The sequence below is a fragment of the Megascapheus bottae genome, chromosome 18 (assembly GCF_031878675.1).
Source record: "Megascapheus bottae isolate mThoBot1 chromosome 18, mThoBot2.hap1, whole genome shotgun sequence".
Classification (NCBI taxonomy): domain Eukaryota; kingdom Metazoa; phylum Chordata; class Mammalia; order Rodentia; family Geomyidae; genus Megascapheus; species Megascapheus bottae.
In genome coordinates this window covers 17,909,801-17,935,137 of record NC_143526.1, presented here as the reverse complement: position 1 = coordinate 17,935,137, position 25,337 = coordinate 17,909,801, and the positions used below count along the sequence as shown (strand labels likewise).

General features: G+C 35.9%; 1 protein-coding gene across 1 annotated transcript in view; it reads left to right on the top strand.

Annotated features, from left to right (window-relative positions):
• Positions 1–25,337, top strand: part of Macrod2 (mono-ADP ribosylhydrolase 2) — a 1,707,616-nt gene that overhangs the window by 1,196,327 nt on the left and 485,952 nt on the right. The window contains exon 8 of the mRNA XM_090352924.1: positions 14,731–14,804. Coding sequence (XP_090209050.1) covers positions 14,731–14,804 — 74 coding nt within the window. The remainder of the gene's footprint in view (positions 1–14,730; positions 14,805–25,337) is intronic.

The window sequence follows — 25,337 nt, the reverse complement described above, 5'->3', positions numbered from 1 at the left end:
TATTGCCATCTGCTGCCAACATGAAATAAACTGGAGATAGTTTTAATGAGTGAAATAAGTCAGGCAAAGAAAGACAACTAAATCATGCTCTGTCTCATAATGGACCCTCAACTAATTCATCTATTTCATTTTTGAGGTTGTATTTATAAATTGCATTTGTTTGTAATTTGAAATTCTTCCTGTTCTCTCTTGATATATAGATAATTATTTGGCTTTTGAAACATTAAATATGTCCTGCAACCTAGTTAAAATTGTTTATTATTTCTAGACCTTTGGGGGTCTAATATTTGTACTTTCAATATAAATTAGCTTTCTAGGAATATAGCTTTATGTCTTGTCAAATCAATATACCTTGTATTTAATTTTCTAGTCTTATTGCATTGTCCAAGATTTCTTGCTTCACGATGCTAAATTTTCAGTCTGATAATTCCATCATCCTTCAATATTTGCATTTCATTTTAATGCTTGATGTGTTCAAATTGCCTTTTCCGTTTGGTATGCCTTGTAACATTTTATTGCTAGCTAAACATGATGTACTCAATAAAAATCAAACAAAGTGATTAAAAGAAAGCTGTCCTTTAATGGTGGTGAGAAAATTGGAGGAAGGGATATGTGAATAGAATTTTATGATTTAGAAAACCTGATCCTCTGAACTGCAAATATCAGGATAGAGAAGACTAGAGTGGGCTACTTTCTTTCCTTTATGTAGAAGATCTAGAGTTGTATATTTTCCTTTCAGTAGGTTGGCTAACATCTGATTTTTTTTTTTTTTTTTACAAAAGAGACACTCAATAGCTTAGGTTCTGGTAAAGTAGTTTCTCTTCATGGCTGTATGTTGTCTCATGTTTCAAAACAGCTCTTATTCCACTTGCCCCAGAATTGAAAAGATTAAAAAAAAAATCCCACTGTGAAAATCTGGTCTAGCTCCTAGAAGAAAAATTTACAAAAATTTTGCAACTTGCAAAGTAGAATCTTCCTAGAGTCTTTATCTTTTATCCTAGCCCAAAATGAGTCTTTAGGAATTCATTGTTGAGTGTTTTCTTATCCCAAGACTACTTCTTTTAGACGTTTCTAGTTTTTGGTTCTCTATAATCTGTCTTTCTCGCCAGTGTTTGGGTCAGCAGCTTGCCCTGTTGACCTCACATCACTAGGAAGAACTGTTATTTCTTTTTGTCTTGTTTTTTTTTCAATCTTGTTCAACTGTTTTTCTCTAAGGACAGACAGTATGAACTCTCAAGCCCATTACTCACAATGTATTGCCTCTCCCTCCCCTTCCCCCTCCCCCAACATTGGATCCTTTTTATCTTCCTACTCTTGGACTGAGATGCCTAGGAAAATAGAAAATATCATGCTCTGAATTATCAGTATTATTTTGACCCACCAGATTCTGACTTTCTATAAGCCTACAAACAAAACATAAGTTTTTTTTTTTCCTGAAGCGAAATGTCAGCTACTCACAAGTGAAGTAATGTGTATACATCTACTTTATTTTCCCCTAGCGATTGCCTTTAGTTTGCACAAAAGTTCCGACTTCCCAAAGATATCCATCAAAGTAAATCTTTCACATTTATGTAGAAATTGATATTTATTCCTGTAAAAAGCACATCCTAAATTTCCTTTCTTGCCCCAACAGGTTTTCATGGCACATTACAACTTCATGTTATCTCTTGTGTCTATTTCCTACAGCTCAAGCCAGAGAACAAATTGATTTTTGATGAAAAATATGCCCTTTTAGGATTTCATTATTCTATCACAAACTCAGTCTGGGGCTCTTGGTTTGTGAAATACTGTCATCCATTATTAAGATGAACAGTGATGAGCATTGTGGCGCATTTGCATTTTTTTTAAAAAAGCCATTTTCCTCTTTTAAAATTTGGCGGCCTATTTGGTTTCTTCCTTCTCTCATTCCTCAAACCTACTGTGTCCCAAGCTCCTCTCAGTGGTTAGAGGTATGAGCCAATTTCTGTCTTAGGGAAGTCGTAAATGGATCACTCTAATTTCATGTCTCTGGCCATTTTCAGGAGCATCATCTTATGTTTTGGGTAAAATTTAGAAATTAAAATACAGCCAAGAAGATATATGAGGTAGAATAGAAAAAGATTGTGTGGGCAGTTACTGTGTGAATCTCATTTGATTGCTCAGGTCATTCAAACTTCATTCAATACTTGTGAAGAAATATATTCATATGATTAGAATGCTATAAAACCTGAAATGTAACAATTAGGGCTAATTAGTAAGTTGATGTAAATCACAAGATGTGTGTATAATTTCTCCTGAAGTGTAGTTACAAATGATATTGTTTTTGTTAAATCCTTTTTCATCTGCTACCTGGTTCTTAAAAAAAGCTACATATTTTATGCACATATTTTTTAATCATTAGGTATGTATTCTGGAAAGAATAGGAAGTATCCAATAATCTGTATTCCAATATCTCTGTTTCTGCCTCTCTATATCATTTTTCCTATTTTTCCTCCCCCTTCTCTCTTCCCTTCCTCCCTGTCTGTCTCTTCTTTTTTAATGTTACTCCTTCTGTGTATGTGTGTAGCAATGTTTCTAAGATGGAATCTCAGTTTGCTGGAGCTGGCCCTCAGTCTATCTGCTCCCATCCTCCCATGTCTACCTCCTGAATAGCTATAATTATAAGCATATACCATCTTACCCAGCCATCTTACAAGTTCTGGGGTGAAGTAATGATATCATATTTGATCTTGAAATATGAAAATAACATACTCATGCCATATGGAAAAAGCTATCAGGGAGCCCTTAGATGGGACATGATACAGTGAATTTTATATTTTGACTGTGTGATACCACCACTATGAATCATTAAATGACAATTCAAAAAGTGCATTTTTATCTCCCAATAGACCCTAATATATGTCTCTTCTATTTAGATGTGATGTCCTCCATGAACTGTTTTCATTCCTCCAGTAGGAAAAACGCCCTTTTATAAAATGATTTTGAAGAAACTCTAGTCCAGGAGAGTGTAGAAAAGAAAGGAGAGTCTCCTTTCTCGGGAGACTTATCCGTGGTTAGGAGGAACAGCTTGCATAGAATAGAATTTGTTTCATGAGCCATTTCTCTGGTCATTATTATAATTCATTGGGCAAAAGATGATTTTTAAGATACCCTTAGAAATAGAGACAGGAGCTCATAAGTTTGCAAAGCTGATGAAGCTCTGCCTAGTGGTAGCCTTGTGTCCCATAAAAATAAATACAGTTAGTTCATATCTTCTTTGCAAAGCAGAGGAAAGGCAATGTGAGAGGAAAACTTCATGTTTTACAATTTTTAAAATACATGAAAGCAAAAGTTACTCCAGTGTGAGGCTCTGGATTTGGGAATTTATGGTTTATCATTTGCTTTTGGCTCACATAAAGTCAAGTGAAATGAAATAGGTCTGAAGACATTAAGATGATAAGACATATAGCTGTTCCTTTCTCTTCTTCTATATTACAGCTAATTTTAGAGTTATTGCTGGAGAAATCATTACTAAGTTTAAAAACTATATCAAGAGGGGAAGATATGACCATGAAGAAAAGAATCCATGTAATGTCACAGAAGTTCTACTGAAAGGCATTGTGCTCCAAATTATTGGCTTTAATTATGTGCAGAGTTGATATACCTAAATATGCAAGACACTTTGTACCAGTTTTTCTAATTTATTTTTTATTATTATTTATTTTGCTAGTCTTGGGGCTTGAACTCAGGGCCTAGGCATTGTCCTTGGAATTTCTCAAGGCTAGTGCTCTACCACTTGAGCTCCAGCACCACTTCCAGCTTTTTTTTTTTTTTTAATTTCTCCTATGTATGTGGTACTAAGGAATTGAACCTGGGGCTTCATGCATGCTATGCAAGCACTCTACCACTAGGCCAAACTCCTGCCCCTACTTTATTTTTTTTAAGGATAGGAGAATGGGGTTTTCACACCCACCCATACTCAACAAGGAAGACGGTGATAGGTAGAATCATGTGCTGCTATCTGAGAGAGTAGCACACCAGTTTCTTTTCACTCCACTGGGTCTGGCCTATGTAGAAGGCTTAGTATTACTTTTAAAGCAGCATAACTTGTCCACAGGAGTGTGGTTTTTTTTCTTCACAACTAAATTTTCTATCTGGAAGATTCTAGCCATTGTACAAAATTAAGCCAGGTGCGAGTCCAGGTGGTATTAGTGAGTGACACTAAATTTATTGAAGCTTACATGACACAGGAAAACTGTTTTGTTCCTTCTGTGCTGATAGTTAATATAATTCCAAGTTAATTGTTCTTCAGTATACCAGCGTTGTTGTCCATTCCCAGATGAACAAGTTGTCTTCTTTTCCCTTCTTCTCATTGGATTGGTGTGCCAATTAAATGCAATTATACATTTAGATTCTAAGCAGTGTGGCTTACACATATGAGTTGCTGGTGAAAGGACTAACAGAAGCAACATCAACAGAAGTTTACTGTTATTTCAAGACTGATGTCTGCTGGGCCTGAGTCACATGCTGATGGCCTAGCTTATACCACCCCTTTACTTTCCAAAGTAAAATACCAGCATCTTTCCATGTGGAAGCCAGTGAGTCTCCCAACTGTTTACCTACCTTCATTAACTAATGTATAAAACTTTCTGTACAACAAATGTGTTCTGACCAGAGAAAGGACTCGTTTGTTTTGTGTTTCGGAATATTGTTCACATACTGCTGTTATAAGTTGGCTTCCTCTACAAACAGATCTAGAGGAAGTGGCTTGGATGAATGTTTTTAATTTGGGAGATGACTTCAGAAAAGGAAGTGGGAAGAGTGACAAAGAAAGGAAGTAGAGTGACAGATCAAGGAATTTGCTAATGTTGACAATGTCTGTGTAATCCTATTGAACAACATGGGGGAAAATGGACATCATAGACTTCTAGGTTATTCCACCTGAAAGATGAAGAATGTGTGCATTGGGGCTTCTGGCCCTTTGGGCCTGCCCACTGTGAGACAGAGTGCTCTCTGGCCAGCAGAAGAGGCCCTTAGTTAAATGACACTTACAGTGATCATTTAAGCCAATATGTTAGGGAATGCAAGGTATCCAGAGGATATTTGTGGAGGATAGCCAATGCCTAACCTATTTAGATACCATATTATGTATAGAAACTCATATGTATGTGACTAACAGCTATAACTCTACATATACTCAACAGCTACTGGCTGTGGATGCCTCACTCTTGCCTATTATGGTGGCCTTTTGTGTTCCTGAGGGAATCTGGTGACATCCTCTTTAGCATTCTGCTGCTGTGCTCACCACAGTAAAAAGGGCCAGTGTCACCCTTATTACTTCACCTGTTTTATCTTTTGTGAAACTCAGCCTTAGCCAGAATTGTCTGAGTGGCTGCTCTAGCAATTGCTTAACGGCGAGGCTACCTCAGCTCATTTCTCTCAAGTAATTTGATTTCATCGTGCTGTCAGAATTGCTTCTGTGGGCTGGAAGAAGGCCTGGGGGGAGGCATGGACAAAAGCTGGTCTGAAATTAAAAGAAAAAAAATCATCATCCTAAACATGCTCATGTCTACAACAAACTTTATCCATACTTATCAGTCCTTTCTCCTCAGCCAGGAAAAGCATGTGTGCGTGCGGGCATGTGTGCATGCGTGTGTGTGTGTGTATCCATATGTTTGATCATGCATAAACATGTGTGTGTTTGTGTAGTTCACTTTTAGTAAGCAAAAAAAGAAAGCAATATTGATTTTTTCACTTTCTATCATTTTACCTGAAGTTGAAGTGGACTCACATCATATCGATTTGGTCAGTATCATAGAACTTTTGTGGTAAGATGGAATTTTATGTTGATTCCATCTAAAATATTAAATGGAGGGTGATTTTATACACATAGTCAATAACAGTAGGCCATTGTCAATTGACATCGACATCTGATCTACCCACTTAACAATTCAGGATAGTCAGACTCATTGATGCTCAGGTTGTGTTGTACAACTTCATATGTTTATTTGAATTTATGTATGACTAATAATAAGAAGAATAAACAGCACTATAGATCTTTTATCATTAGGAACTTGAGAGGGAGCTCAAATTTTGATTTGAATTTAATATAAAGATTCTGTTTTTAACTATTGCTTCTAATTTCTGGGATATTTTAGCAATTTCATATAACTTAGTACTTATAGTATCCTGAAGAAAGACTCTTTTAGAAATAGATGTAATATATACATAAAATTGCTAGTATTTTATTATAACCTTAGGATAAATGCTCTGCTAGTTAGGGTGGGGTCATAAACTAAAACCCGTGGAAGCAAAAACCTCTCCAGAGTCATTGCTCATCTGGGAATAAAATTACTCCTTGCATAACTAATAGCTTTTAGACTGGTGATCTTGGCCTGCACTTTGTGTAAATGGTCTTGTAACTACTCAAAAGCCTCCATTGCTAAAGCAGGAAGAGTCCTGGTATCATGTCCATAAGTACAGAAGACCTGTGCAGATTGTGAATGGTATATGGAATTAAGAATCTGAGCATGGCCTAATTACATTCAGTATAATGTTCAATTTGGTTTTTATTTATTAGGTTTTTTTATAGTAAAGAGCCTCTTTGGAATGCTTGATTTCTAAGTTATTACTGTATGCCTCTTTATAATATGGTAATCTGTAGCTACAAGTAGACTTCCATTTTAAAAAAGTTAAAACTGAAAGGATCCCTGTTGTTCTTTACTCCAAAATGAGACAATGAGGCTGGCAAAAAACTCACTTTTTATTAGTAGAATATTTGTGAATTTTGTATTAGGGAGATAGGTTTGATTTCCTCATAAGAACCAATGGAAAAGGCTTAGGGGAATTAGCAATAATAGCAAAAAAATAAATAAAAAAAAGTAAACTGGAGAAGAAAATTATTTATTGAAAGGTTAAAACTAGATTCAATGCAGCTGTGTTGGAAATATTTTGGGCTCTCAAAAAAACCATCAAAGTGTTGAGAGTTGTGGTAGAAACTTCAATAACTATTGTTGTATGTCCACATATAAAAATTCGATGAAATGCCAGTTTAATAATCAAACAAAAGAAAAATTCCCATCTGTTGGCTTACTTAAGGTATTATGGATAAAATCCAAGCAAACTCAACTTTCTTTGTGTGTGTGTGTGTGTGTGTGTGTGTGTGTGTGTGTGTGTGTGTGTGTTTTCTTATTTTTATATTTTCAGTATAACGTATAGAGCAGTTACAGTTACATTTGTCAGGTAGTAGGTACATCACTTCTTGCACATTGATATCCCTTCTAAACCCAACTTTCTACTTCACTCTTCCTTGTAATTCTTTATTATTATTATTATTATTTTCCTGGGGCTTGAACTCTGGGCCTGGGCACTATCCTTGAGCTCTTCAGCTCAACGCTACCACCCTTCCACTTGATCCAAAGCCCCACTTCCAATTTTTTTAGTGGTAATTTGGAGATAAGATCTCAGGTTCTTTAGTGCCAGGGCTGACTTTGAACCACAGTGCTCAGATCTTAGCCTCCTGTGTAGCTAGGACTACAGACATGAGCCACCGCACTCTATGTTTTTTTAATGTTCTATTGACAGAATTTGCTTAAGAACATGATTGTTTTTAGTGAAGAGATAGCCAATTAATAAAACCTGTCTAAGCGGGTAGGGGGTGTGGGGGGAGGGTAATGGGTACCAAAACATGTGAAAGGGTATCAATGTATGTGAATTAATGCACCTTCTATCTGGCAAATATCATGTAACCCTTTTACTAATTACAATAAAAAAAATAAAATAAAAAAAAATAAAACCTGTCTAAGCTTCAGGTACTAGATTATTGAATAGACTCAGCCTATCATGGTAAATATGGTCAAAAATATAATTAGAACATCTTGACATATTAAGTATCTATACAGAGAGAATATCAATAAATATATATCTACTAATAGAATATTTACAGAATATCTATAAAATTTGCTATCTATATAAATAGATATTATTCTAAACTCTCATATAATTCTGGTGAATGTACAAGTTGTTACATTTTTCTTGGAAAATCATTTGGCAAAACTTTTCAGTCAATCTAATAAGTAAGCCTCATTTACTGGGTAAATATTTTCAATGGGAACAAGTACACATAACCACCAAAGCATAATATGAACATGTTTGTGGTAGCTTTATTAATAATAGGCCTAACTTGGAAGCAATCCAACTTTCCATCCATAGTAGATATTGTGCTATTTTCACATAATGAAATGTAGCATGACAATGAAAAGAATGAGCACTCTTGTTATAAGCAATTGTGCATAAATCAGGCAGACACAATGTTCAATAAATATAGACATAAAGAATACCTGTTTTTTAATTCTGTGGATACAAAGTGCAAACAAAGATGAAACTAACGAGGTAGAAACTAGCACAGCTATGGGTGGAGATTTACCAGAGAAAAGGTAACTTGCTGTGGTATTAAAAAGATTCAACATCTTAAAATGGGTGGCTTGTGTCTGTAAATATTTGTCTGAAGTTTTACAAGGACTTTTCAGTACCAAAGCAAACTAAAAAAATCATTTATATACTGTATAAATCAACTCAGAGTTTCAGAAAGGATGATTTTCATAATCCATCTCAATAATTTAGAAAAATAGTAGGCTTTTGGTGCCCTTGTGAATACAGATACTATGCACATCTTTGCATGCCTGGCCTTAAATTATGAATGGTTTGTTCAGCCTTTCTGATTCTCATACTTGGGAGCAATTTTCTGTGTCATCTAATTCAGCAGTTCATCTAAAGCCTGTCTGAACCTTTCCCTCCGGGTAGCCATTCTACTTTTGTGAACAAAAGTCTCCTGGTGACCAGAATACATGGTGATTTCCTGAAGCAGAATATGCTGACACTGGCAACCCATTTCCTAGACTCAAATCCGTTCTTGTCTATTCATAGGTCATATTTGTCACCCTAAGGTCTTGCAGTAGACAAAAAATAGTCCTCTTGTTGCTACATCTGAGCATCATGCTTTTTCTTGACAAACCCATTCACTTGGAGCAGGCATATTTTCAAGGCTGTTTGTCTCAGTGTTTGCTTTGCTTTTTCATTAATCACATACTTTCCCAGTTGTATCTATGTTTTCTTCTATACATCCTCTCAAAAATTTTTTCTTTCAGGAATGAAATAGGATATTGTAGTCATGACTATCCAGGTGGGCAAATTCTCATCATAATCTCTGGTTTTTGTGATTTCTTGGATGAACCTCTCCTGTTGTCAATACCAAAAGTCATAAGTGACAAGTGTATAATTGACTCATCATCTTTTCTTTTTATTTTTTCATAGTACTGAGGTTTGAACTCAGAGCCTCACACTTGTATACCATTCCCGCAACGCTTTTTCCTTCAGGTTATTATTCATATAGGGTCTTATGCTTCTTGCCTATATTGACTTTAGATCACTATCTTCCTAATTTTTTCTTGTCCAGTAGCTAAAATTACAGATGTGACCCTCCATGTCTGGTTTAACCTATATTTAATCATCCTCTGTATCTTGGTAATACTTTAGGTATCCAGTGATAAGCAAGACCTATGTCTCATCTGCCTACTTGGTGTTCATTGTTAAGATTATTAGTCACATATTCACATACACAAATGCAGAATTGTGTGTGATGAGGACAATGTAGTGGCATTCTGAAAGTATCAGAGAGTCATCAATGTCAGAGAATTTCTTCCTGGAGAAGTGATGACTTAGTGAAAAAACAAACAAAAAGTAAGTATAAACTAGGAAAAGAGGAAGGAAATGTCATTTTGAAATCATAAGTGGCAAAAATAAGGCCTTCGGCAGAAAGTAAAAATACAACATAGCACATTCATAGAACAAAATGAGGCCAGTGAGGCTCAATTGGGGGGGGAGCAGGGATGGAAAGCAAGATAGTATGGTATGAGATGAGCTAGCCTGGAGAAACAGGAGAAACAGTTCAGAGGGGAAAAAAATGCTGACAGTATGAGCTGTGGTCTGAGAGTAGAGTAAGCTTTCTGTGCTTCTAAAATGGGCATTCCTTGCAAAGCAGCTGAGCAAACTAACAGAAAACATGTTTTGAGAGAGCTTAGCTTAGTAACCTTGTATTAAAAATGTTACATCAAGGTCCAGTGTGTGACCTAAAGACAAATGGCTGAACCTGAATGGAGGAGGTCATTTTTGAAGATGAGCAGGTCAAGTAAATGGCACCTGGGTGTTGTTCTGGTCATAATTGGATGTTGAAACTACTCAAGGATATGGCAAACCTGGGGTCACAGCGAAAACCATAACTCAGTGCCAGAGGCTTTGATGAATGAGAGTCAATGGGAGGTCAACAGATAAATGAGAACTAACTATGTACTTGATATGGCTCTGTAAGAAACTTGAGTAATTTCTCTGTACAGGAATTAATTCCTCTAAAGGTGAATGTTAATGCAGATGGCTTTTGCAACTGAATGTGGTTGTAGTATTTATTAGGCTTTGATAGCTGTATAAGTTTATGTTTTGAATAACTGTTCAACGTATATAAATTTAGAGAAGAATTTTATAGGAAGAGAATAAACAGGAAAACCTAAGACAAGACTGAAAAGGCCCCTTGAAATCACTGGAATTTATGCTAATAAATTGTGGCTTAGGAGGAATCCCTTAGAAATGGTGTGTTAGATACATTGGAGAAGGCTGGTAAGATTAAAGGAGAACGATAGGGTGAGCATTTGTCAAATGAGGGCCCATTAGATCTTCAATGAGATTAATGAGAAAAGGACAAAAGGAAGGGGAGGGATAAAAATGTGTTAAGATTCAGTGACTAGAAAAAGTCACAGGTGAATAGGAAAAGTGACAGCTAGAAACTCTCTGAAACAACAACTCAGGGAGGTTTGTTTTGATGGTGAATGTAAGTAACATTTTCCACGCTGGTGTGTATCAAGGAAAGTGTGACTACAAAAGGTAAGTTTTAACGTCAGGGAAGGGATAGCTAGAAAGAGCTTCCTGTGGTTAACTTTTTCATGTCAAGCACCCATCCTTGCTTCCTCCTCCCTCTTTTCAGCCACCATCTACTTGTTCTACTTTTTATCCCTTTCACTTCTACTTTTCCCATCAGTTCTTTGCTACTCTCTGTTCACTTCTGAGAATAATGTTTCCTGGGTCCCTCACCCTGCAGCTCTTTTACCTACAATACTCTACCATTTTCAGCTGAGTGACCCCTTCTTGCTTAGTTCCTTTCTCCTATGTCTATCTGCTCACCTACCACACTATTCTTTTTGTCTTGTTGTATTTTTAACTACCTATTTTCTTCAGTCTTTGGGCTTTTAAAAGACAGGAACTCAATAAAAGTTTCTATTTGTCCATTAATTTGGGGTCCAATAATAATTTTGCTTCATGCATAAGAGTATTTTAATTGACAGGTTTTAAAGGCTTATTTTATAGGAAGTTTATATTTAATTGAAAGAAAATGAATAGGAGTAAACTATTTGTGGGAAATCTACCACTTTAAATGTAGAAGATGAATTCTCGAAGGACCGTAGACTTGTGCGTATTTGCTATATCAGAGGGATTTTCTCCAGTTTATAAGTTAAATAAATGGTACTTAGCTGTAACTTATTTCTATTTCCTTGCTAATGTACTTTCAAAGTTTGTTGAACACTAATCAGAAAAACAGTGTTCTTTCTTGGAAATGGGGACAGAGCTCTTGTTCCTCATCTCACACATTATTCTCTGAAGGCCTATTGAGATCTGTGGTCAGAAGCATCAGTGTGAATTACCGCTGTAAAGTCTTAGATCCCTTTATTTCAGAAATGTCTTTCTTAATGCACCATCTATATGGCAAATACCATATAACCCTTCTATTAATTACAATAAAAAATATATGAAAAAAAGAAATACACCTTTATTACTCATTACTAAATTACAATTCATTCCATGTATATGAAACTGTAGACTCTATTACAGAGCTATAATAATTCAAAACAGCTTGGTACTGGCACAAGAACAGACCTCAAGATCAATGGAATAGAACAGAGGACCCAGATATTAAAACCACAGACTTATGGACACCTAATCTTTGATGAGGGAGACAAAAAAAATAGAATGGAAGAAAGAGAGCCTCTTCACCAAGTGGTGCTGGCAGAACTGGTTAAGCACCTGCAGAAAACTAAAGTTGTCACCCTGCACTAGAATTAACTCCAAATGGATCAAAGACCTTGAGATAAAAGCCGACACACTGAAAACTTTACAAGAAGGAATAGGAGATAAACTAGGCCTCCTTGGCACAGCTCGAAACTTTCTCAATAAGGACCAAGAAACACAACAAATCAGATATAAGTGGCACTGCATTAAACTGCAGAGCTTCTGTAAGGAAAAGGACATAGATAGCAAAATAATTAGGAAGACTACAGAATGGGAGAAGATCTTCACTAACCATACAACTGATAAAGGCTTCATATCTACAATATATCAACAGCTCAAAAAATTGAATCACTCCAAAACTAACCTCCAAAGTAAAAACCATCCCATTAAAAGATGGGCCAAAGATTTAAAGAGAGTCTTCTCTGAAGAAGAAATAAGAATGGCCTATAGACACATGAAGAAATGCTCGACATCTCTGGTCATAAAAGAAATGCAAATCAAAACAACTCTAAGATTCCACCTCATTCCAGTTAGAATGACCAGGATCAAGAAAACTAATAACAACAGATGCTGGAGGAGATGTGGCCAAGAGGGATCACTGCTGTACTGTTGGTGGGAGTGCAAACTCATTCAACCTCTATGGAAAGCAGTATGGTAGTTCCTCAAAAAACTAACCATAGAACTCACATATGACCTAGCATTTACCCAATTGTCCAGAAACAAGGACATACTAAATCCACTAGCACCATGTTCATTGCAGCACTATTTACCATAGCAAAGATATGGAACCAACCCAGATGTCCCTCAGTTGATGAGTGGATCAACAAGATGGGGTATTTATACACAATGGAATTCTATGCTGCTGTCAGAAAGAATGACATTGCCCCATTTGTAAGGAAATGGAAAGACTTAGAAAAAATCATATTAAGTGAAGTAAGCCAGACTCAAAGGAACATAGGCCCAATAGTCTCCCTCATTTTTCATAATCAGTAGAAACCTTGGGCTCTCCTAGCAGAGATTTACAATAGAACAAAATCTAGAGACATTTGGCCAAATAGTATGACACTAAATGTAAGGACCTCCAGGATAAGGAGACAAAAGCCATATAATGAATGATTGTTGTTCTTAATGTACTATGTTATCTCTCATCTCTTTCACCATCCCTTGGTTATCTCATATTGTTACAATATTTCACCTTGTTATCTGATATATTTTATATGTGCTTAATTGGTTATTTGAAATTGGATAGGAGAGGTGGGAAATCACGATAAGCGGGGAGGGGGGAAGAGTGGGAGGGAAATGGGTACTGTGTCATGAGAAAGGGTATCAATGTTTGGGAAGTAATACACCTTCTATCTGGTGAATATAATGTAACCCTTCTATTAATCACAATAAAAAATAAATAAAGATAAACCTCAAGAAAAAAAAGAAATGTCTTTCTCGTTTTTTTGTGTGTCGATATAGACAGAAGCCTCACTGAGTAGAAGATATCTTAGATGTACTAGTGGATGATACTGAAATTTGATAAAAATACAATGTATAGCATTAAGGCAGAGGTCAGGAAGTTAGAAATAAAACATATTTGATAGATGCTCCTATAATAATAATAAAAAAAAGAAGCATGGGAGAATTGGTCAAGCAAGTAAGGCATGGAAAAGGCTGTGATGAAATGTCCATGAAGAGAATTTGTAAATACTTCAAGACAGAAAGGGTTAGGAGTTAGTAGGATAGGAGATGAGCAGGAACTGTTAATGTGTATATAGTTTCTTTATGGTATGATTAAACATATTCTGGAATTAATAATTATTACATAACCCAATAAATATTTTAAGAACCATTGAGTTGAACACTTTGCAACAACAGGAACAAAACTGCAAAGAAAAATTCAAGAGGAAAAATATTTAAATACAAAAATCCTCAAACAAGTATCTCTAATACCAGAGACATCAGAGCATGATAGAAACATAAAGAAACTGGTGTTGAAAAGCCATGGAAAGCTTCTTCTTTCTCACCATAGATATATAAATTTATAAAATTATTCTTTCACATATTCCTATCTCTGTTGGTAGAGTGTCTAATGTTTCTCCTGGCTAGGTTCAGTTTATATAAGCTAAAAAGACATTCTGGCTGTGCTTTAGAAATTTGCAATTATATGCTTATACTTCAAATGAAGCTTAAGTCTGTCATCTTGCCACCCTTGTAAATTGAAACCTGTACTTCAAGATCATTTTAGTTCATATGATGATCTTAGCATCAAGCATCGTTTCATGAATCCTGTGGCCAAGCACATTATATTTCTGAGTCATATTTACTTGGTTTTGAAGCTAAGCTGAATAGGGAAGTTTAAATGGAGTACTACTTAAGAAAACACATGAGAGTTTATTTAAATCTATTAATCATATGTAAATATATGAAGATATAAGTCAGTATTAGATTTTTTTTAACTCTAGACCCTTGTAGAACTAGTCTTCTTAAATGATTTCATTGTAGACCAGAGACTTCGCATCCAAGTACCACTTACTGAGACTTTCCTTGCTTAGTAACTGTCACAACTAACCTTAATTTTAATAAGAAAACTGTTCTCATTCCATGATTCATCACCTATGGACTTCATTGGTTTTGTTCATTTATTATATTCTGGTTTTATTTATTATATTCTAGGTTTCCCAAATGAGCCTGCTGCAGTCATTGCCCTCGGTACCATTAAGGAATGGCTGGCCAAGAATCACCAGGAGGTAAGAAGACTAGCCTGGTCTATGGCATTCTAGGTGGTATAATTTGTTCATTATAGAAAAAGAAAAACAACAAATTTCATTACTATCGGCTAAACCGGTCATTAAGCCAATGCTAACTCACCATTCTTCATTGTGGTTCCATGGGTGATTCTGTATTTTCTTGACTAAAGTATTTACATTGAACAGTTAGTGGTTAAGGTGAATAAAGTACTCACACTCTTTCTCCATAATTTGATCTTTATATTTTTTGCATCATATGATTATATTCAGGAGGATACAATGCATTTCATGAAGAATAATGGTTGATTGTGGCTGTTTTCCTTAAAGACATAAATTGTCTCTATTGGCAGGGAATTCTTGGTATAAGGTAAATTTTGATATTCTATACTGTCTTTATTTGCAACAAATCACTTACCTAAACTTATTTCTGTAAGGTTGTCATGGACGTGGCTAATTTTTAACTATCAGTATGACCAGAGAACTGTGTGTGTGTGAAACTGTAAGTTTCTATCAGAATATATCCTGATTTTCTCAATATAATCAATGAGAAACAGGAGGATTATGTTAGTAAACAAAGCATCATAAAAACTAGAGATTTGGATGGAGATTTAAATTTCAGAAGTTTGTCAAGTTACATATTATTTGGAATGGCTTTCAGGCAATGTACAGTCTTGTGGATTTTTTCTTTTGATTTTGTCTCCTCGGATAGTACCATAATTGTTGCAGAGAACTTCGTTTCCTTTTCTGATGGATTATGAATTTAGCTTGGTTTTGGGATAGGAGATAAGTGTATTCAGAAATGTCTAGGTATGGAAACAGACTATAGGAATTTCTGAGCACCAACTTTTGGTTTCTTAATGTGTCTAAAGAAACAGTAGGGCTGGTAATATCACTCAAATGGTAGAACATGAGCCTGAGTTCAAACTGAAATATTAGAAGACAAAGTGTCATTTGTAATGATTGCAGTGTCAACATTTCTCAGTCAGATATGTGAAAGAGGAGATGGCCAATTGTATTCATTTTAATGCATACTCTTTTCTGCCTATTTTACTTGGAATTGTATAAACGTAATAACTTCATTTTAGAAAACAAATTTCTTCAAAAAAGCAGAGTAAAAGAGCCATCTTAAAAATATTCCCTTGACACAAATTATTTTTAATTATTACGACAAGCTTATGACAAATTTAACATAGGTATTGTTGTTACATCCTCATGCAGTGCCAAAAGATTAATGGTATGTTGAAGACTGGAAACTCAAGACAAGTGGTTAAGTTAGTTCTCATGGCTAAGCAGCCTTTCCAATGTGAAATGCCATTGCAGCTAGGAAAAAACTGAGCAGCTTTAAAAGATAATTTTCCAAATATTGCTTTTAGTCAGAGAAATTGTTTCTTACTTGTACCATCTTTGCTAGAGAGGGACATATTTCATGAGAAAGAATTGGTAGACAAAAAAAAGTCTTAGCACATTTCCATAATTTTCATGGAGTAGTAACCCAAGAGTATCACCTTTGGGTATGAAGTTGACAGCTATCTTGATATGTTATAGAAGCATGCATATACACTTCTCATAGGAGAGTGATGATTGAAAAAAGCATATCAATAATATATACAGCTCATTGACTAATTCTAGCAATGGGTTCATTCGAAAGTTGCCATCCATAGATATATTTTTACTGTGGCATTTGCTACTTAGTTCACTTTAAGTCTAGTCCATTGAGTTCATGCCTATTCTTGCATAATTCTTGGATCCATGGCAGAAATTTTAGGCAATTTGGATTGGAAAACACAGGTTAGTTATTTAAACTGTACACATTTCCTCTGCTGATTTCCTTTTAAATAACTCCTTGTTTCCATATGCACTGACTATTTTGAACAAATTAATTTGAACACATCAGGTTTTACTGAATAAATGAATTGTAAGTAGTAGACCATAGATGAAAGCTATACAAATTGATTATCTCGCAGTGTATTTTTGTTCTTTTAAAACAGATGAGGTGAAGGATTTACAAAGGAATATTGCTTCTAGTACAATTGCTCCTTCATTGAAATATTGTTTTGACATCATGATTATTCCAGCTGTTTATTCATTCATTTGCTTGTTTGATAAATATTTATTGAATCCTCTTAAAGACCAGACACTTCTTTTTATATACCAAAGAGAGAGAACACTGCAAAACCAACAATCCCTGCCTTATGATATTCACAATCTAAGCAGAGAAAAAAATAAAGTTCAAAGAATGCTTTACAAAATAAAACATGATAATTATATAGTGAGTTGTTGGAGGATATGGTTTTAGAAACTACAAAATCTTCTCTGAGGACATAATTTGCGGAGAAAGATTTGTACAATGGGAAGGAATAAGCCAAGACCATATAGAGGTCTTGAGGTAGAACATTGCAACAGAGGGGGCAGCCAGGAAAAAGAGAAAGAAACCATAAGGGGAGAATGAGCTTACAATTTGGAGGTATTAGTAAAAACTATTGTGGCTGGATATTCAAAAGAATAATGGCAGAAGATAAATTTGGTGACAAGCTGAAGCCAGATGATAGGGTTTTGAGGTTCATAGATATTTGAATTTTACTCTAATTCAAAGTTGTTTGGAAGATTTTGGAAAGGGAAGTAACAATCTATTTTATATGTTTTTGTTTTTGTTTTTTAAGTCTGAGCAGGGCACAGGTGGCTCACACCTAGCTACTCAGGAGGCTAAAATTCGAGGCTAGTGGTTTGAAACCAACTCATGCAGGAAGTCTACAAGACTCCTTGTATCTAATAAACTCCTCAAAAAATCTGGAAGTGGCACTGTAGCTCAAGTAGTAGGGCACTTGCCTGGAGCAAAAGAAGCTCAGGGACAAGCCCAGGCACACAATTCAAGCCCCAGGATCAGAAAAAAAAAAAAAAAAAAACAACTCACAAACAGACAAGCAAAAAAATCCAAAACAACCACAACAACCCAAGTCTGGTTCTTTTGGAAAATGGCCGTTGGGAAAGCAAAATAGAAAAAGAAGTATGAAGTTCCTGCAGCAGGTCAAAACAATAGATGGGCTTTGGGATACAGTGATTGAAGGAAAGGTGGTAACAACTATGGGATTTGAGGTTCGTTTTAAAATAGGGCTCGCAGAATATGGGAATTATTTTCAGTACACAGACTCAGTGAAAGAGCAAAGGTTGGTCATTTACAAGATTCATATATTTGAGTCTACAGAGGACACTGGATTACTCAGGTCTTCTGCCATGTAATATATATGACAGGGAAATGTAATTCTTTTGTGGAATGCCTCTACAAAGGAATTATGCACAAAATATTTCCTTACATTTTATTTTCTGGACAAAGGCACCCAAAGACATTGTTCCAAGGGATAAGAAAACACAATTCGTTCATATATTTAGAATAGGAGAAATTGAGTATCACAATAGTAGTAATGTCTAATGTTAAAGTCAATCTGATATGGCATATAACAAAAACAAAAAATATCAATGATGATAACTGAGCTTTTTAGAACTGTATACTGGATAAAAGTTAGTGACTGAGATCAGGAAAACTGTTGAAGAAGCATGTTTACATAGAAAATAAAGGCAAGAAAAATTAGGCTACTTCTAATGGTATCTCACATGATTCTAATTATCCAATGAAGATTTCTAAAAGACGTGTTGTCTATCTGAGCCCAAAGCTCAATATGAAAAGGACAAAGATAGTCATTGTGAAATTGAGCAGTTCATCATCAAACTAATTTAGGTTGGGGCTTAATTTGAGCTTGCTTGAAATAAATACTAATATATATATGCATATATAAAATGTATATGATATATAAAATATAATATAAATTTAAGCCACTTAAAGAATATATATCTATATATCTTTCTTTTTTTGTTTCCCTTTTACTCTCTTCTTCCCTTCTTTTCCTCTCCCCTCACTCCACCTTTTTATTATTGTTAGCTGTTATTACTAATTATAACAATATTAATATTTAGAGTACTATAGTTATTCACCAATTTATACATAACTCTATCATGATTACTCATTTATGAGTCAATCATTTGTGTTTTAGTCAAGGCTTACATTGAGCTTGATGGGTAAAGTTGTATGCTATGGGACTCTAACCTGATCAGACCCCTAAATTTTTCTTTTTTAAAGCATGTAAATTAATATGATGTAATTCTCCCATTGATATCCATAATTTTCTTAGGTCAGACAGTACATGACTTAATATTGTACAGTAGCTGATTCAATGATGTTTGACTTCTATGTGCCATAAATAATGTCATATAATCAATGAGTTTTCACCTTTCACCATTCAGTTATCCTTTGTTTTCTATACTATTAAGAGTAGGTGAATTTTATTACCCCAACACAATACTTGATTTGGTTCTATGTAGTTTCACAAATAACTGCCAGCCAGTGTGGACAGACAGTTTCGTGCCTTTGGAGTCCTTGAGATGGAGTAGGAAAAACAAGTTTTATTTTCTACTTTATTACAAAAACAGACAAGGAACACAAGGGGCTGCTTCAGAAATGAGCAGTGGAAATGTGGCCCAGACTTCCATCTTGTGGTGGCTGCTTCATGTTATCATACACAGTTTCATACATTCCTCATTTTTCACACAATCTAAAAATATCATCTCATAAATACAGTGATTTCCCTACTCCATGGCTATACACATTTATATCTGGAAGTTAGCCTAAGAATATTTTTTTACAATGCTTGTTCAATGGTCCTACTCCAAGGACTCATAAGGCATTCGACTATTGGTCTCAAGAGCAATATACATATTTGTAATTTATTTTCTGTTATAGAAAGCAGAACAGAATGTCTTTGACCTTTAAAAGCTACCAATAGCCTGGTACTAGATGGCATTTCTAAGCTGTTGAGGATATGTTCAGTACATAAGATTCCCCAAGGAACAGCCATCATACCACATACAACACATATGTTAACACATATGTTAACTCTTCCAGGAAGTCCTTTTAGGACACTAGGCCTCTATGTGTGACTATTGTGAGCAGGAAACTGAAATGAAGGAATCTTGAAGTCCTAAGTGTAGTTTTATGAAGGAAAACTAAATCCTTTACCCCACTTCTCCTCACAGTTATAAAGCAGCAGATGGATAGATTCTTTTCCGTGAGGCTGCTGTGAACCCTTTGGCCATATGTGCAGTCAAGCAGATAGCAGACCACATTTCACCTGGAACCTAACCTTATGTTCATCTCTGCAGCCTGTGAGAGTACTGATTCTTCCACATTCGGCCACACCAATCTCATACAGGCATCTCTCTCGCCAGCACATGGATTGTACTATTCTGGTGTATGGGAATCTTCATGTGTACCTAGGTAGACTTGAAAATCACTGGCCACGGGGAACTCCCAACTCTTTGTTTTCAATACCCAAGTCAACGATTTCTTATGAAGGAGAAAAGTGAGTTTTCTTTGTCTTCAAAGTTTGGGTTTCTGCCTATCATAGGAATTTTTTCTTTAGCATAAACAGATTGTTGTTCATTGTGTTAAATATCACCTATTTGTCAGTTGTACTATTTACTCTATGTCTTCTGAGGGAAATACAGCGCCTGTGGTACTGCTGTTTATCTCTTCAAGTACAATGCTTTCAGATGTGGTTGAGAATGCTGATAGGTTGTACCACTCAGTGGCAATACCACTTTGAGACATTTCCAGCTCCAGGGTTCATTTCTGGCTGAGCTCCCAGACCTTATCCAGTATCATCTAGACCTCAATGTCAATCCACAATAGCCAAAGACCTACGTTGGCTTGAATTCCTCATGCTTTCCTTTGGAAAGAAAGATGTCGCTTTCAAATCTGCGACAGTGGTTAGCCCTATCTTCCTCCTCTGCCTTCCAACCTTCTGATACATAACCCACACGTTATTAGAAAGCCAAACAGATTCCTCTACCTCTGCAAAGAGAATTGGAGACCCACAGAAGAGATGCACCATCCTCCTCCTGAACATTGCTCTTGTGTTAATTTCACAAGATGGAGGACATGGTCACTTATTTGCTCATTACAGACCACAAAGGAATGGTTGCACTTTAGCATCTGATGCCAGGACTATTTTTTCCCCTTCTTGGCAGAGGCCTTTGAACATATGCTGTGTTAAAAATCATTTGTCACTTTTGTTTCTAAATCATATTATGGATCACACACAAAAAATCAACCCATATCAGTCCAGCCTTATGTCATTGACATGAAACTTTTTAAGATCTTTATGGCTCTTAACAAGGGGACTTAGCTAAAGTCTAAAATGATGCTTATACTTGTGATGGGAAAAATTATATCCTCCACACTGAGTTTCAATTCCTTTGAACATTTAGAAATAAACAAAGCATAATGTATCTTCTTCCAGTTACACAACGCAGGGCATGGCTAGCAGTCATAGACCAAATGAAATTCTCTGTGTCCCCCTCTAGATGTGTCATTTAATGTTCACACTCATCATTGGCTACCTGTGCCAGCTTTACTGAGTGCTGCAATCTAAGGTCAAACAAATATGCATTTGGCAAAATAAATCACATTTTTGAAATATTCACATCTTGTGCTGGAATGTGATTGTGATAATAATAATAATAATCATTATCCCAATATGCCACTATAAAAATGTATCCTTTGACTAGCCTAAGCAGGATCATTAGGTGGGTTCTATGAGGCAAATTATTTCCAGAAGCAGCTATGTCAAGTTGCTTTTACTCTTCAAGGGCTCTGATGATTTGTAAACAGCTTCGTTTTCTCTTTCCCTTTCATCTTCTTTTCCTCCTTCCTTCCTCTCACACTTTTTTCCTCCATCCCTTTTTCCCTCCTCCCTTTCTTTCCTCCTTCCCTCTAGCTTTTCCTTTTTACTCACTCCCACTTTCCTTGCATATGTACATAATACCTCCCTACTCTCAAACTACTTTGCTGCGATTTGTCACAAGAAGACACATTGTTATTTAGAAATAAATTTTGTCTCTTTGTCATTTTATTATAAATTCTCTCCTTGTTAGCAGAAAAATCAGGTTGCAAAGAATCTTTCTTACCTCTGGTGGGAGTGTTTCATGTTAGTGCCTCTGGAGAGGATGATTCTACTTACACTTGCAGCATCACACTGCTTTAGCATCTACCCACAATACACATGCCTGACATCTTAGAGATAGAAATTAAACCCCTTCAGTTTTTCTATGTTTCCTCACTTCCCCATTCTAACCAGTAAGAGCCATAATTCACAGCATATTAAACTTTTGCTAATTCAGTAAGAGTTACTTAACCAGTGTGCCTAGCAAATAAAAGGACTTTAACTGAAACTTTCAGGCCACACCTATAATCCTAGCTACTCAGGAGGCTGAGATCTGAGGATGGAGGTTCAAAGCCAGCCTTGGCACTAAAGTCCATAGACTCTTTTTTTTTGTAGTATGTTATTTTTTTTTCCTTTTTTTGTTTTTTATTGTAATTAGTAAAAGGCTTACATGATATTTGCCAGAATAGAAGGTGCATTAATTCACATACATTGATACCCTTTCACATGTCTTGGTACCCATTTCCCTCCCCCCCCACACCCCCCTCCCGTCTTGGTTTTCCCCCCTTCCCTATCAAATTTCAAATATCCAAATACAAATAAATTCAATATATCAGATAACAAAGTGAGATACTATACCAATATGAGATAACCAAGGGATAGCAAAGGAGATGAGAGACAACATAGTACATTAAGGACAACAATCATTCATTATATGGCTTTTGTTTCAATATCCTGGAGGTCCTTTCAATTAGCTTCACATTATATGGCCTTATGTATCAAGATTTTGCTCTATTGCAGATCTCTGCTAGTAGAGCCCAAGGTTTCTACTGATTATGTAAAGTCCATAGACTCTTATCTCCAATTAACCACTAGAAAACTGGAAGTGGTTCTGTGTGTCAAGGAATAGGGTGGTAGCCTTGCGCTGAAGAGCTCTGGGACAGCTCCCAGGCCTAGATAAGTATAAATAAATAAGAAACTTTCAGGCCAAATGTCGTCTTTCATATTTGTTATTCTATTTAGAGAGCTCTTCTAACCCTAATTTTTCTTCTTACCAATAGGGAATATCTGGATATCATGATTCAAGGATACTGTATTCACACCAACCTATAGTCTTCTATCCATTGGAGCAGCTTCCACATAATGGGCACAGGTCATCTTCTGCTGGCCCTCTTTAACGTAGCATGGTGTCTATAGCATCCTCATTACTTGCATACAAACATAATGAAGTCCAGAACATTCTAAAGAGAGCACTTAAAGAATTACTGTGTTGGGAGGAGATTCCATTTAAAAGGGTGAAGTTAAACCAAGTATGAATCTGAAGCTTCTATACAGAATGCAGAGAACTAACCAGGGAGAGGAAAATATTTAATGTGGTTCCTGATGATGCTGTCTTAGAGCCTGTACCTAGATTAATACAACGTGCTTTTACATATCCAGTATAGTGTCTTCAAGGTAGATATTTTTGTAAACTTCAGTTTTACAGTGTTGGTAATTAAACTTCAAAGTGAAGGATATTTTTAAAGGTAATAGTTGTCACTTTAATGTTGTATTACAAACCTCCTTCTGTGGCCAGTAGTGATCTTTGTAGAACTGAGCATCTAAGCCAGATAGCCAAATAAGGGTGCAGTGCCCCAAACTGACTTACACTGGAATTTTCTTTGGTTATGAAAACGAAGAACAGTGAAGCCAAGAGATATAGGCAAAGAGCTCTTGTCGCTGCCCCCCGCAACGACATGTCACTTCGGAGGTGTACTGGGAATGATCACAGACTCAAATCACTGCAAGCAGAGGTCGTTTATTTCTCTCTCTTTTCTTCTCCGCCTCTCTCCTCTCTCCTCTCCCTTCTCTGTCTTTTTTTCCTTCTCTCTCTTCCCCGCAAACCCCACACTATTTATATCATTAAGCAGCCAATCACAATAAAGGTCATCTGCAAAGCAGCAAACAAACTTGGTGATCCACTCTATCCACAAGCATGGAAGAAACAAATCAACAAACGCAAAGAAACTTCCTGGTCAGCAAATACTGACTCATTAGCGAGCTGCCAGGTGGCATCTTATAATCTTACGTCCTCAGGAGGCTGAAAGCAATGGTCTCAAACAAGCTCACACATGCTATCCTTCCTGATACCACAGAGGGTCCTACTTTAGAGAAAGTTTTCTGAGCTGTCACAGATTGTTGGCTAGCAGGTCGGGTGCTGGAGTCTATTCTGTGGCTTCCATGATCAGGCAAAATTCAGGAAATGTAGTGAACTTAGCAAATGGGATGGTTACCTATCAGTGAATATAAAAGCACATGGTAATGATTCTCAATTAAAGGAAGAAAGATTGGCAATCACCCAAAGAAGCTTTTTCCTTACTACTACATGTTATCATGAGATTATGTAATGTCTTTCAGGACATCCTGGCTAAATCAAACTGCTGCTTATAAATTATTTGAATAATTTGTTAAATTATTAACACATATGATTGCATACATTGATGGGAATCACTACACTTTTGTACGTAAAGATCATGCATTGTGTTTGCCTCCTTTCCATCTACCTCCCCTCCCATTTCTGCTCCATGTACTCCCCTTCCAAGACTTGAAGGATCCCTTTTCTTTCAGTGAACTGCAACTTTTGATAGAATACTCAGTGTCCTTCAAATGCATTGCAATAGAAAATTATTTGAATGACACTGTACTCATTAATAAGATGAGAAATTTTTAGAAATTGCACCTTTTACAAACCACATAATGGTAATTAACAAATAATCTCTGATAGCTGTACCTTGCTTCTTAGAGGTAAAAAATCTGGATTTTAATTGTAGTCAATACTAAGAGAAAAACAATAAGGAACAATGAGACAGGTCAGTAGATATGTTCTGTAACTGAACTTTGAGATACAGCTTTTAAAAAGAGAAGAAGAGATTTAGTCACCTGATATATCCAGGGTTGGTATTATATTAAAGAGAAGACCTTCCCTTTGAGAAATTTGCTAACAAAATCCATAAGGTAATGGGACAGCTTGCAGTATCATGAGCATAAGAATATTGTGATATAAAAGAATCTCAAGTCCTCTTCCATACACCAAGATTGGAAATGGTAGCTCTTAGAAGTTGGAAGATTAAAGTCACATTTATATACCCACCAATTGGTTCATCTTATTCAAAAGATAAAACTTGATGTACATACTAGATTAGATCTGAAGTTTTAAAAAATGAGTTCTAGTCATATTACTCTAGTTTCATAAATAGCTTTGGAATTTAGCTCCAACCTGTCTGGACTGTTCCATTACCTATAAAAAAGGGAAGATGGGTCATATACCTTCCAGTTTCAGTAGTAATGACATAGCTATCTTCTGGAGTAGGTCATTCGATGCATCTATAGCCATATCTTTGCCTGTGTCTTCATAGCATCATATGACCAAGAGAAACTTTGCACTCTAATTTTCCAAGCATCCTCAGGTAACACCCAGAGATATTTACAGTTGCTGTAAATATGCAGAAAAGATGGTCAATAGCTCCCAGATGGATGTATCTTTGGAGTTAATATTAGCAAC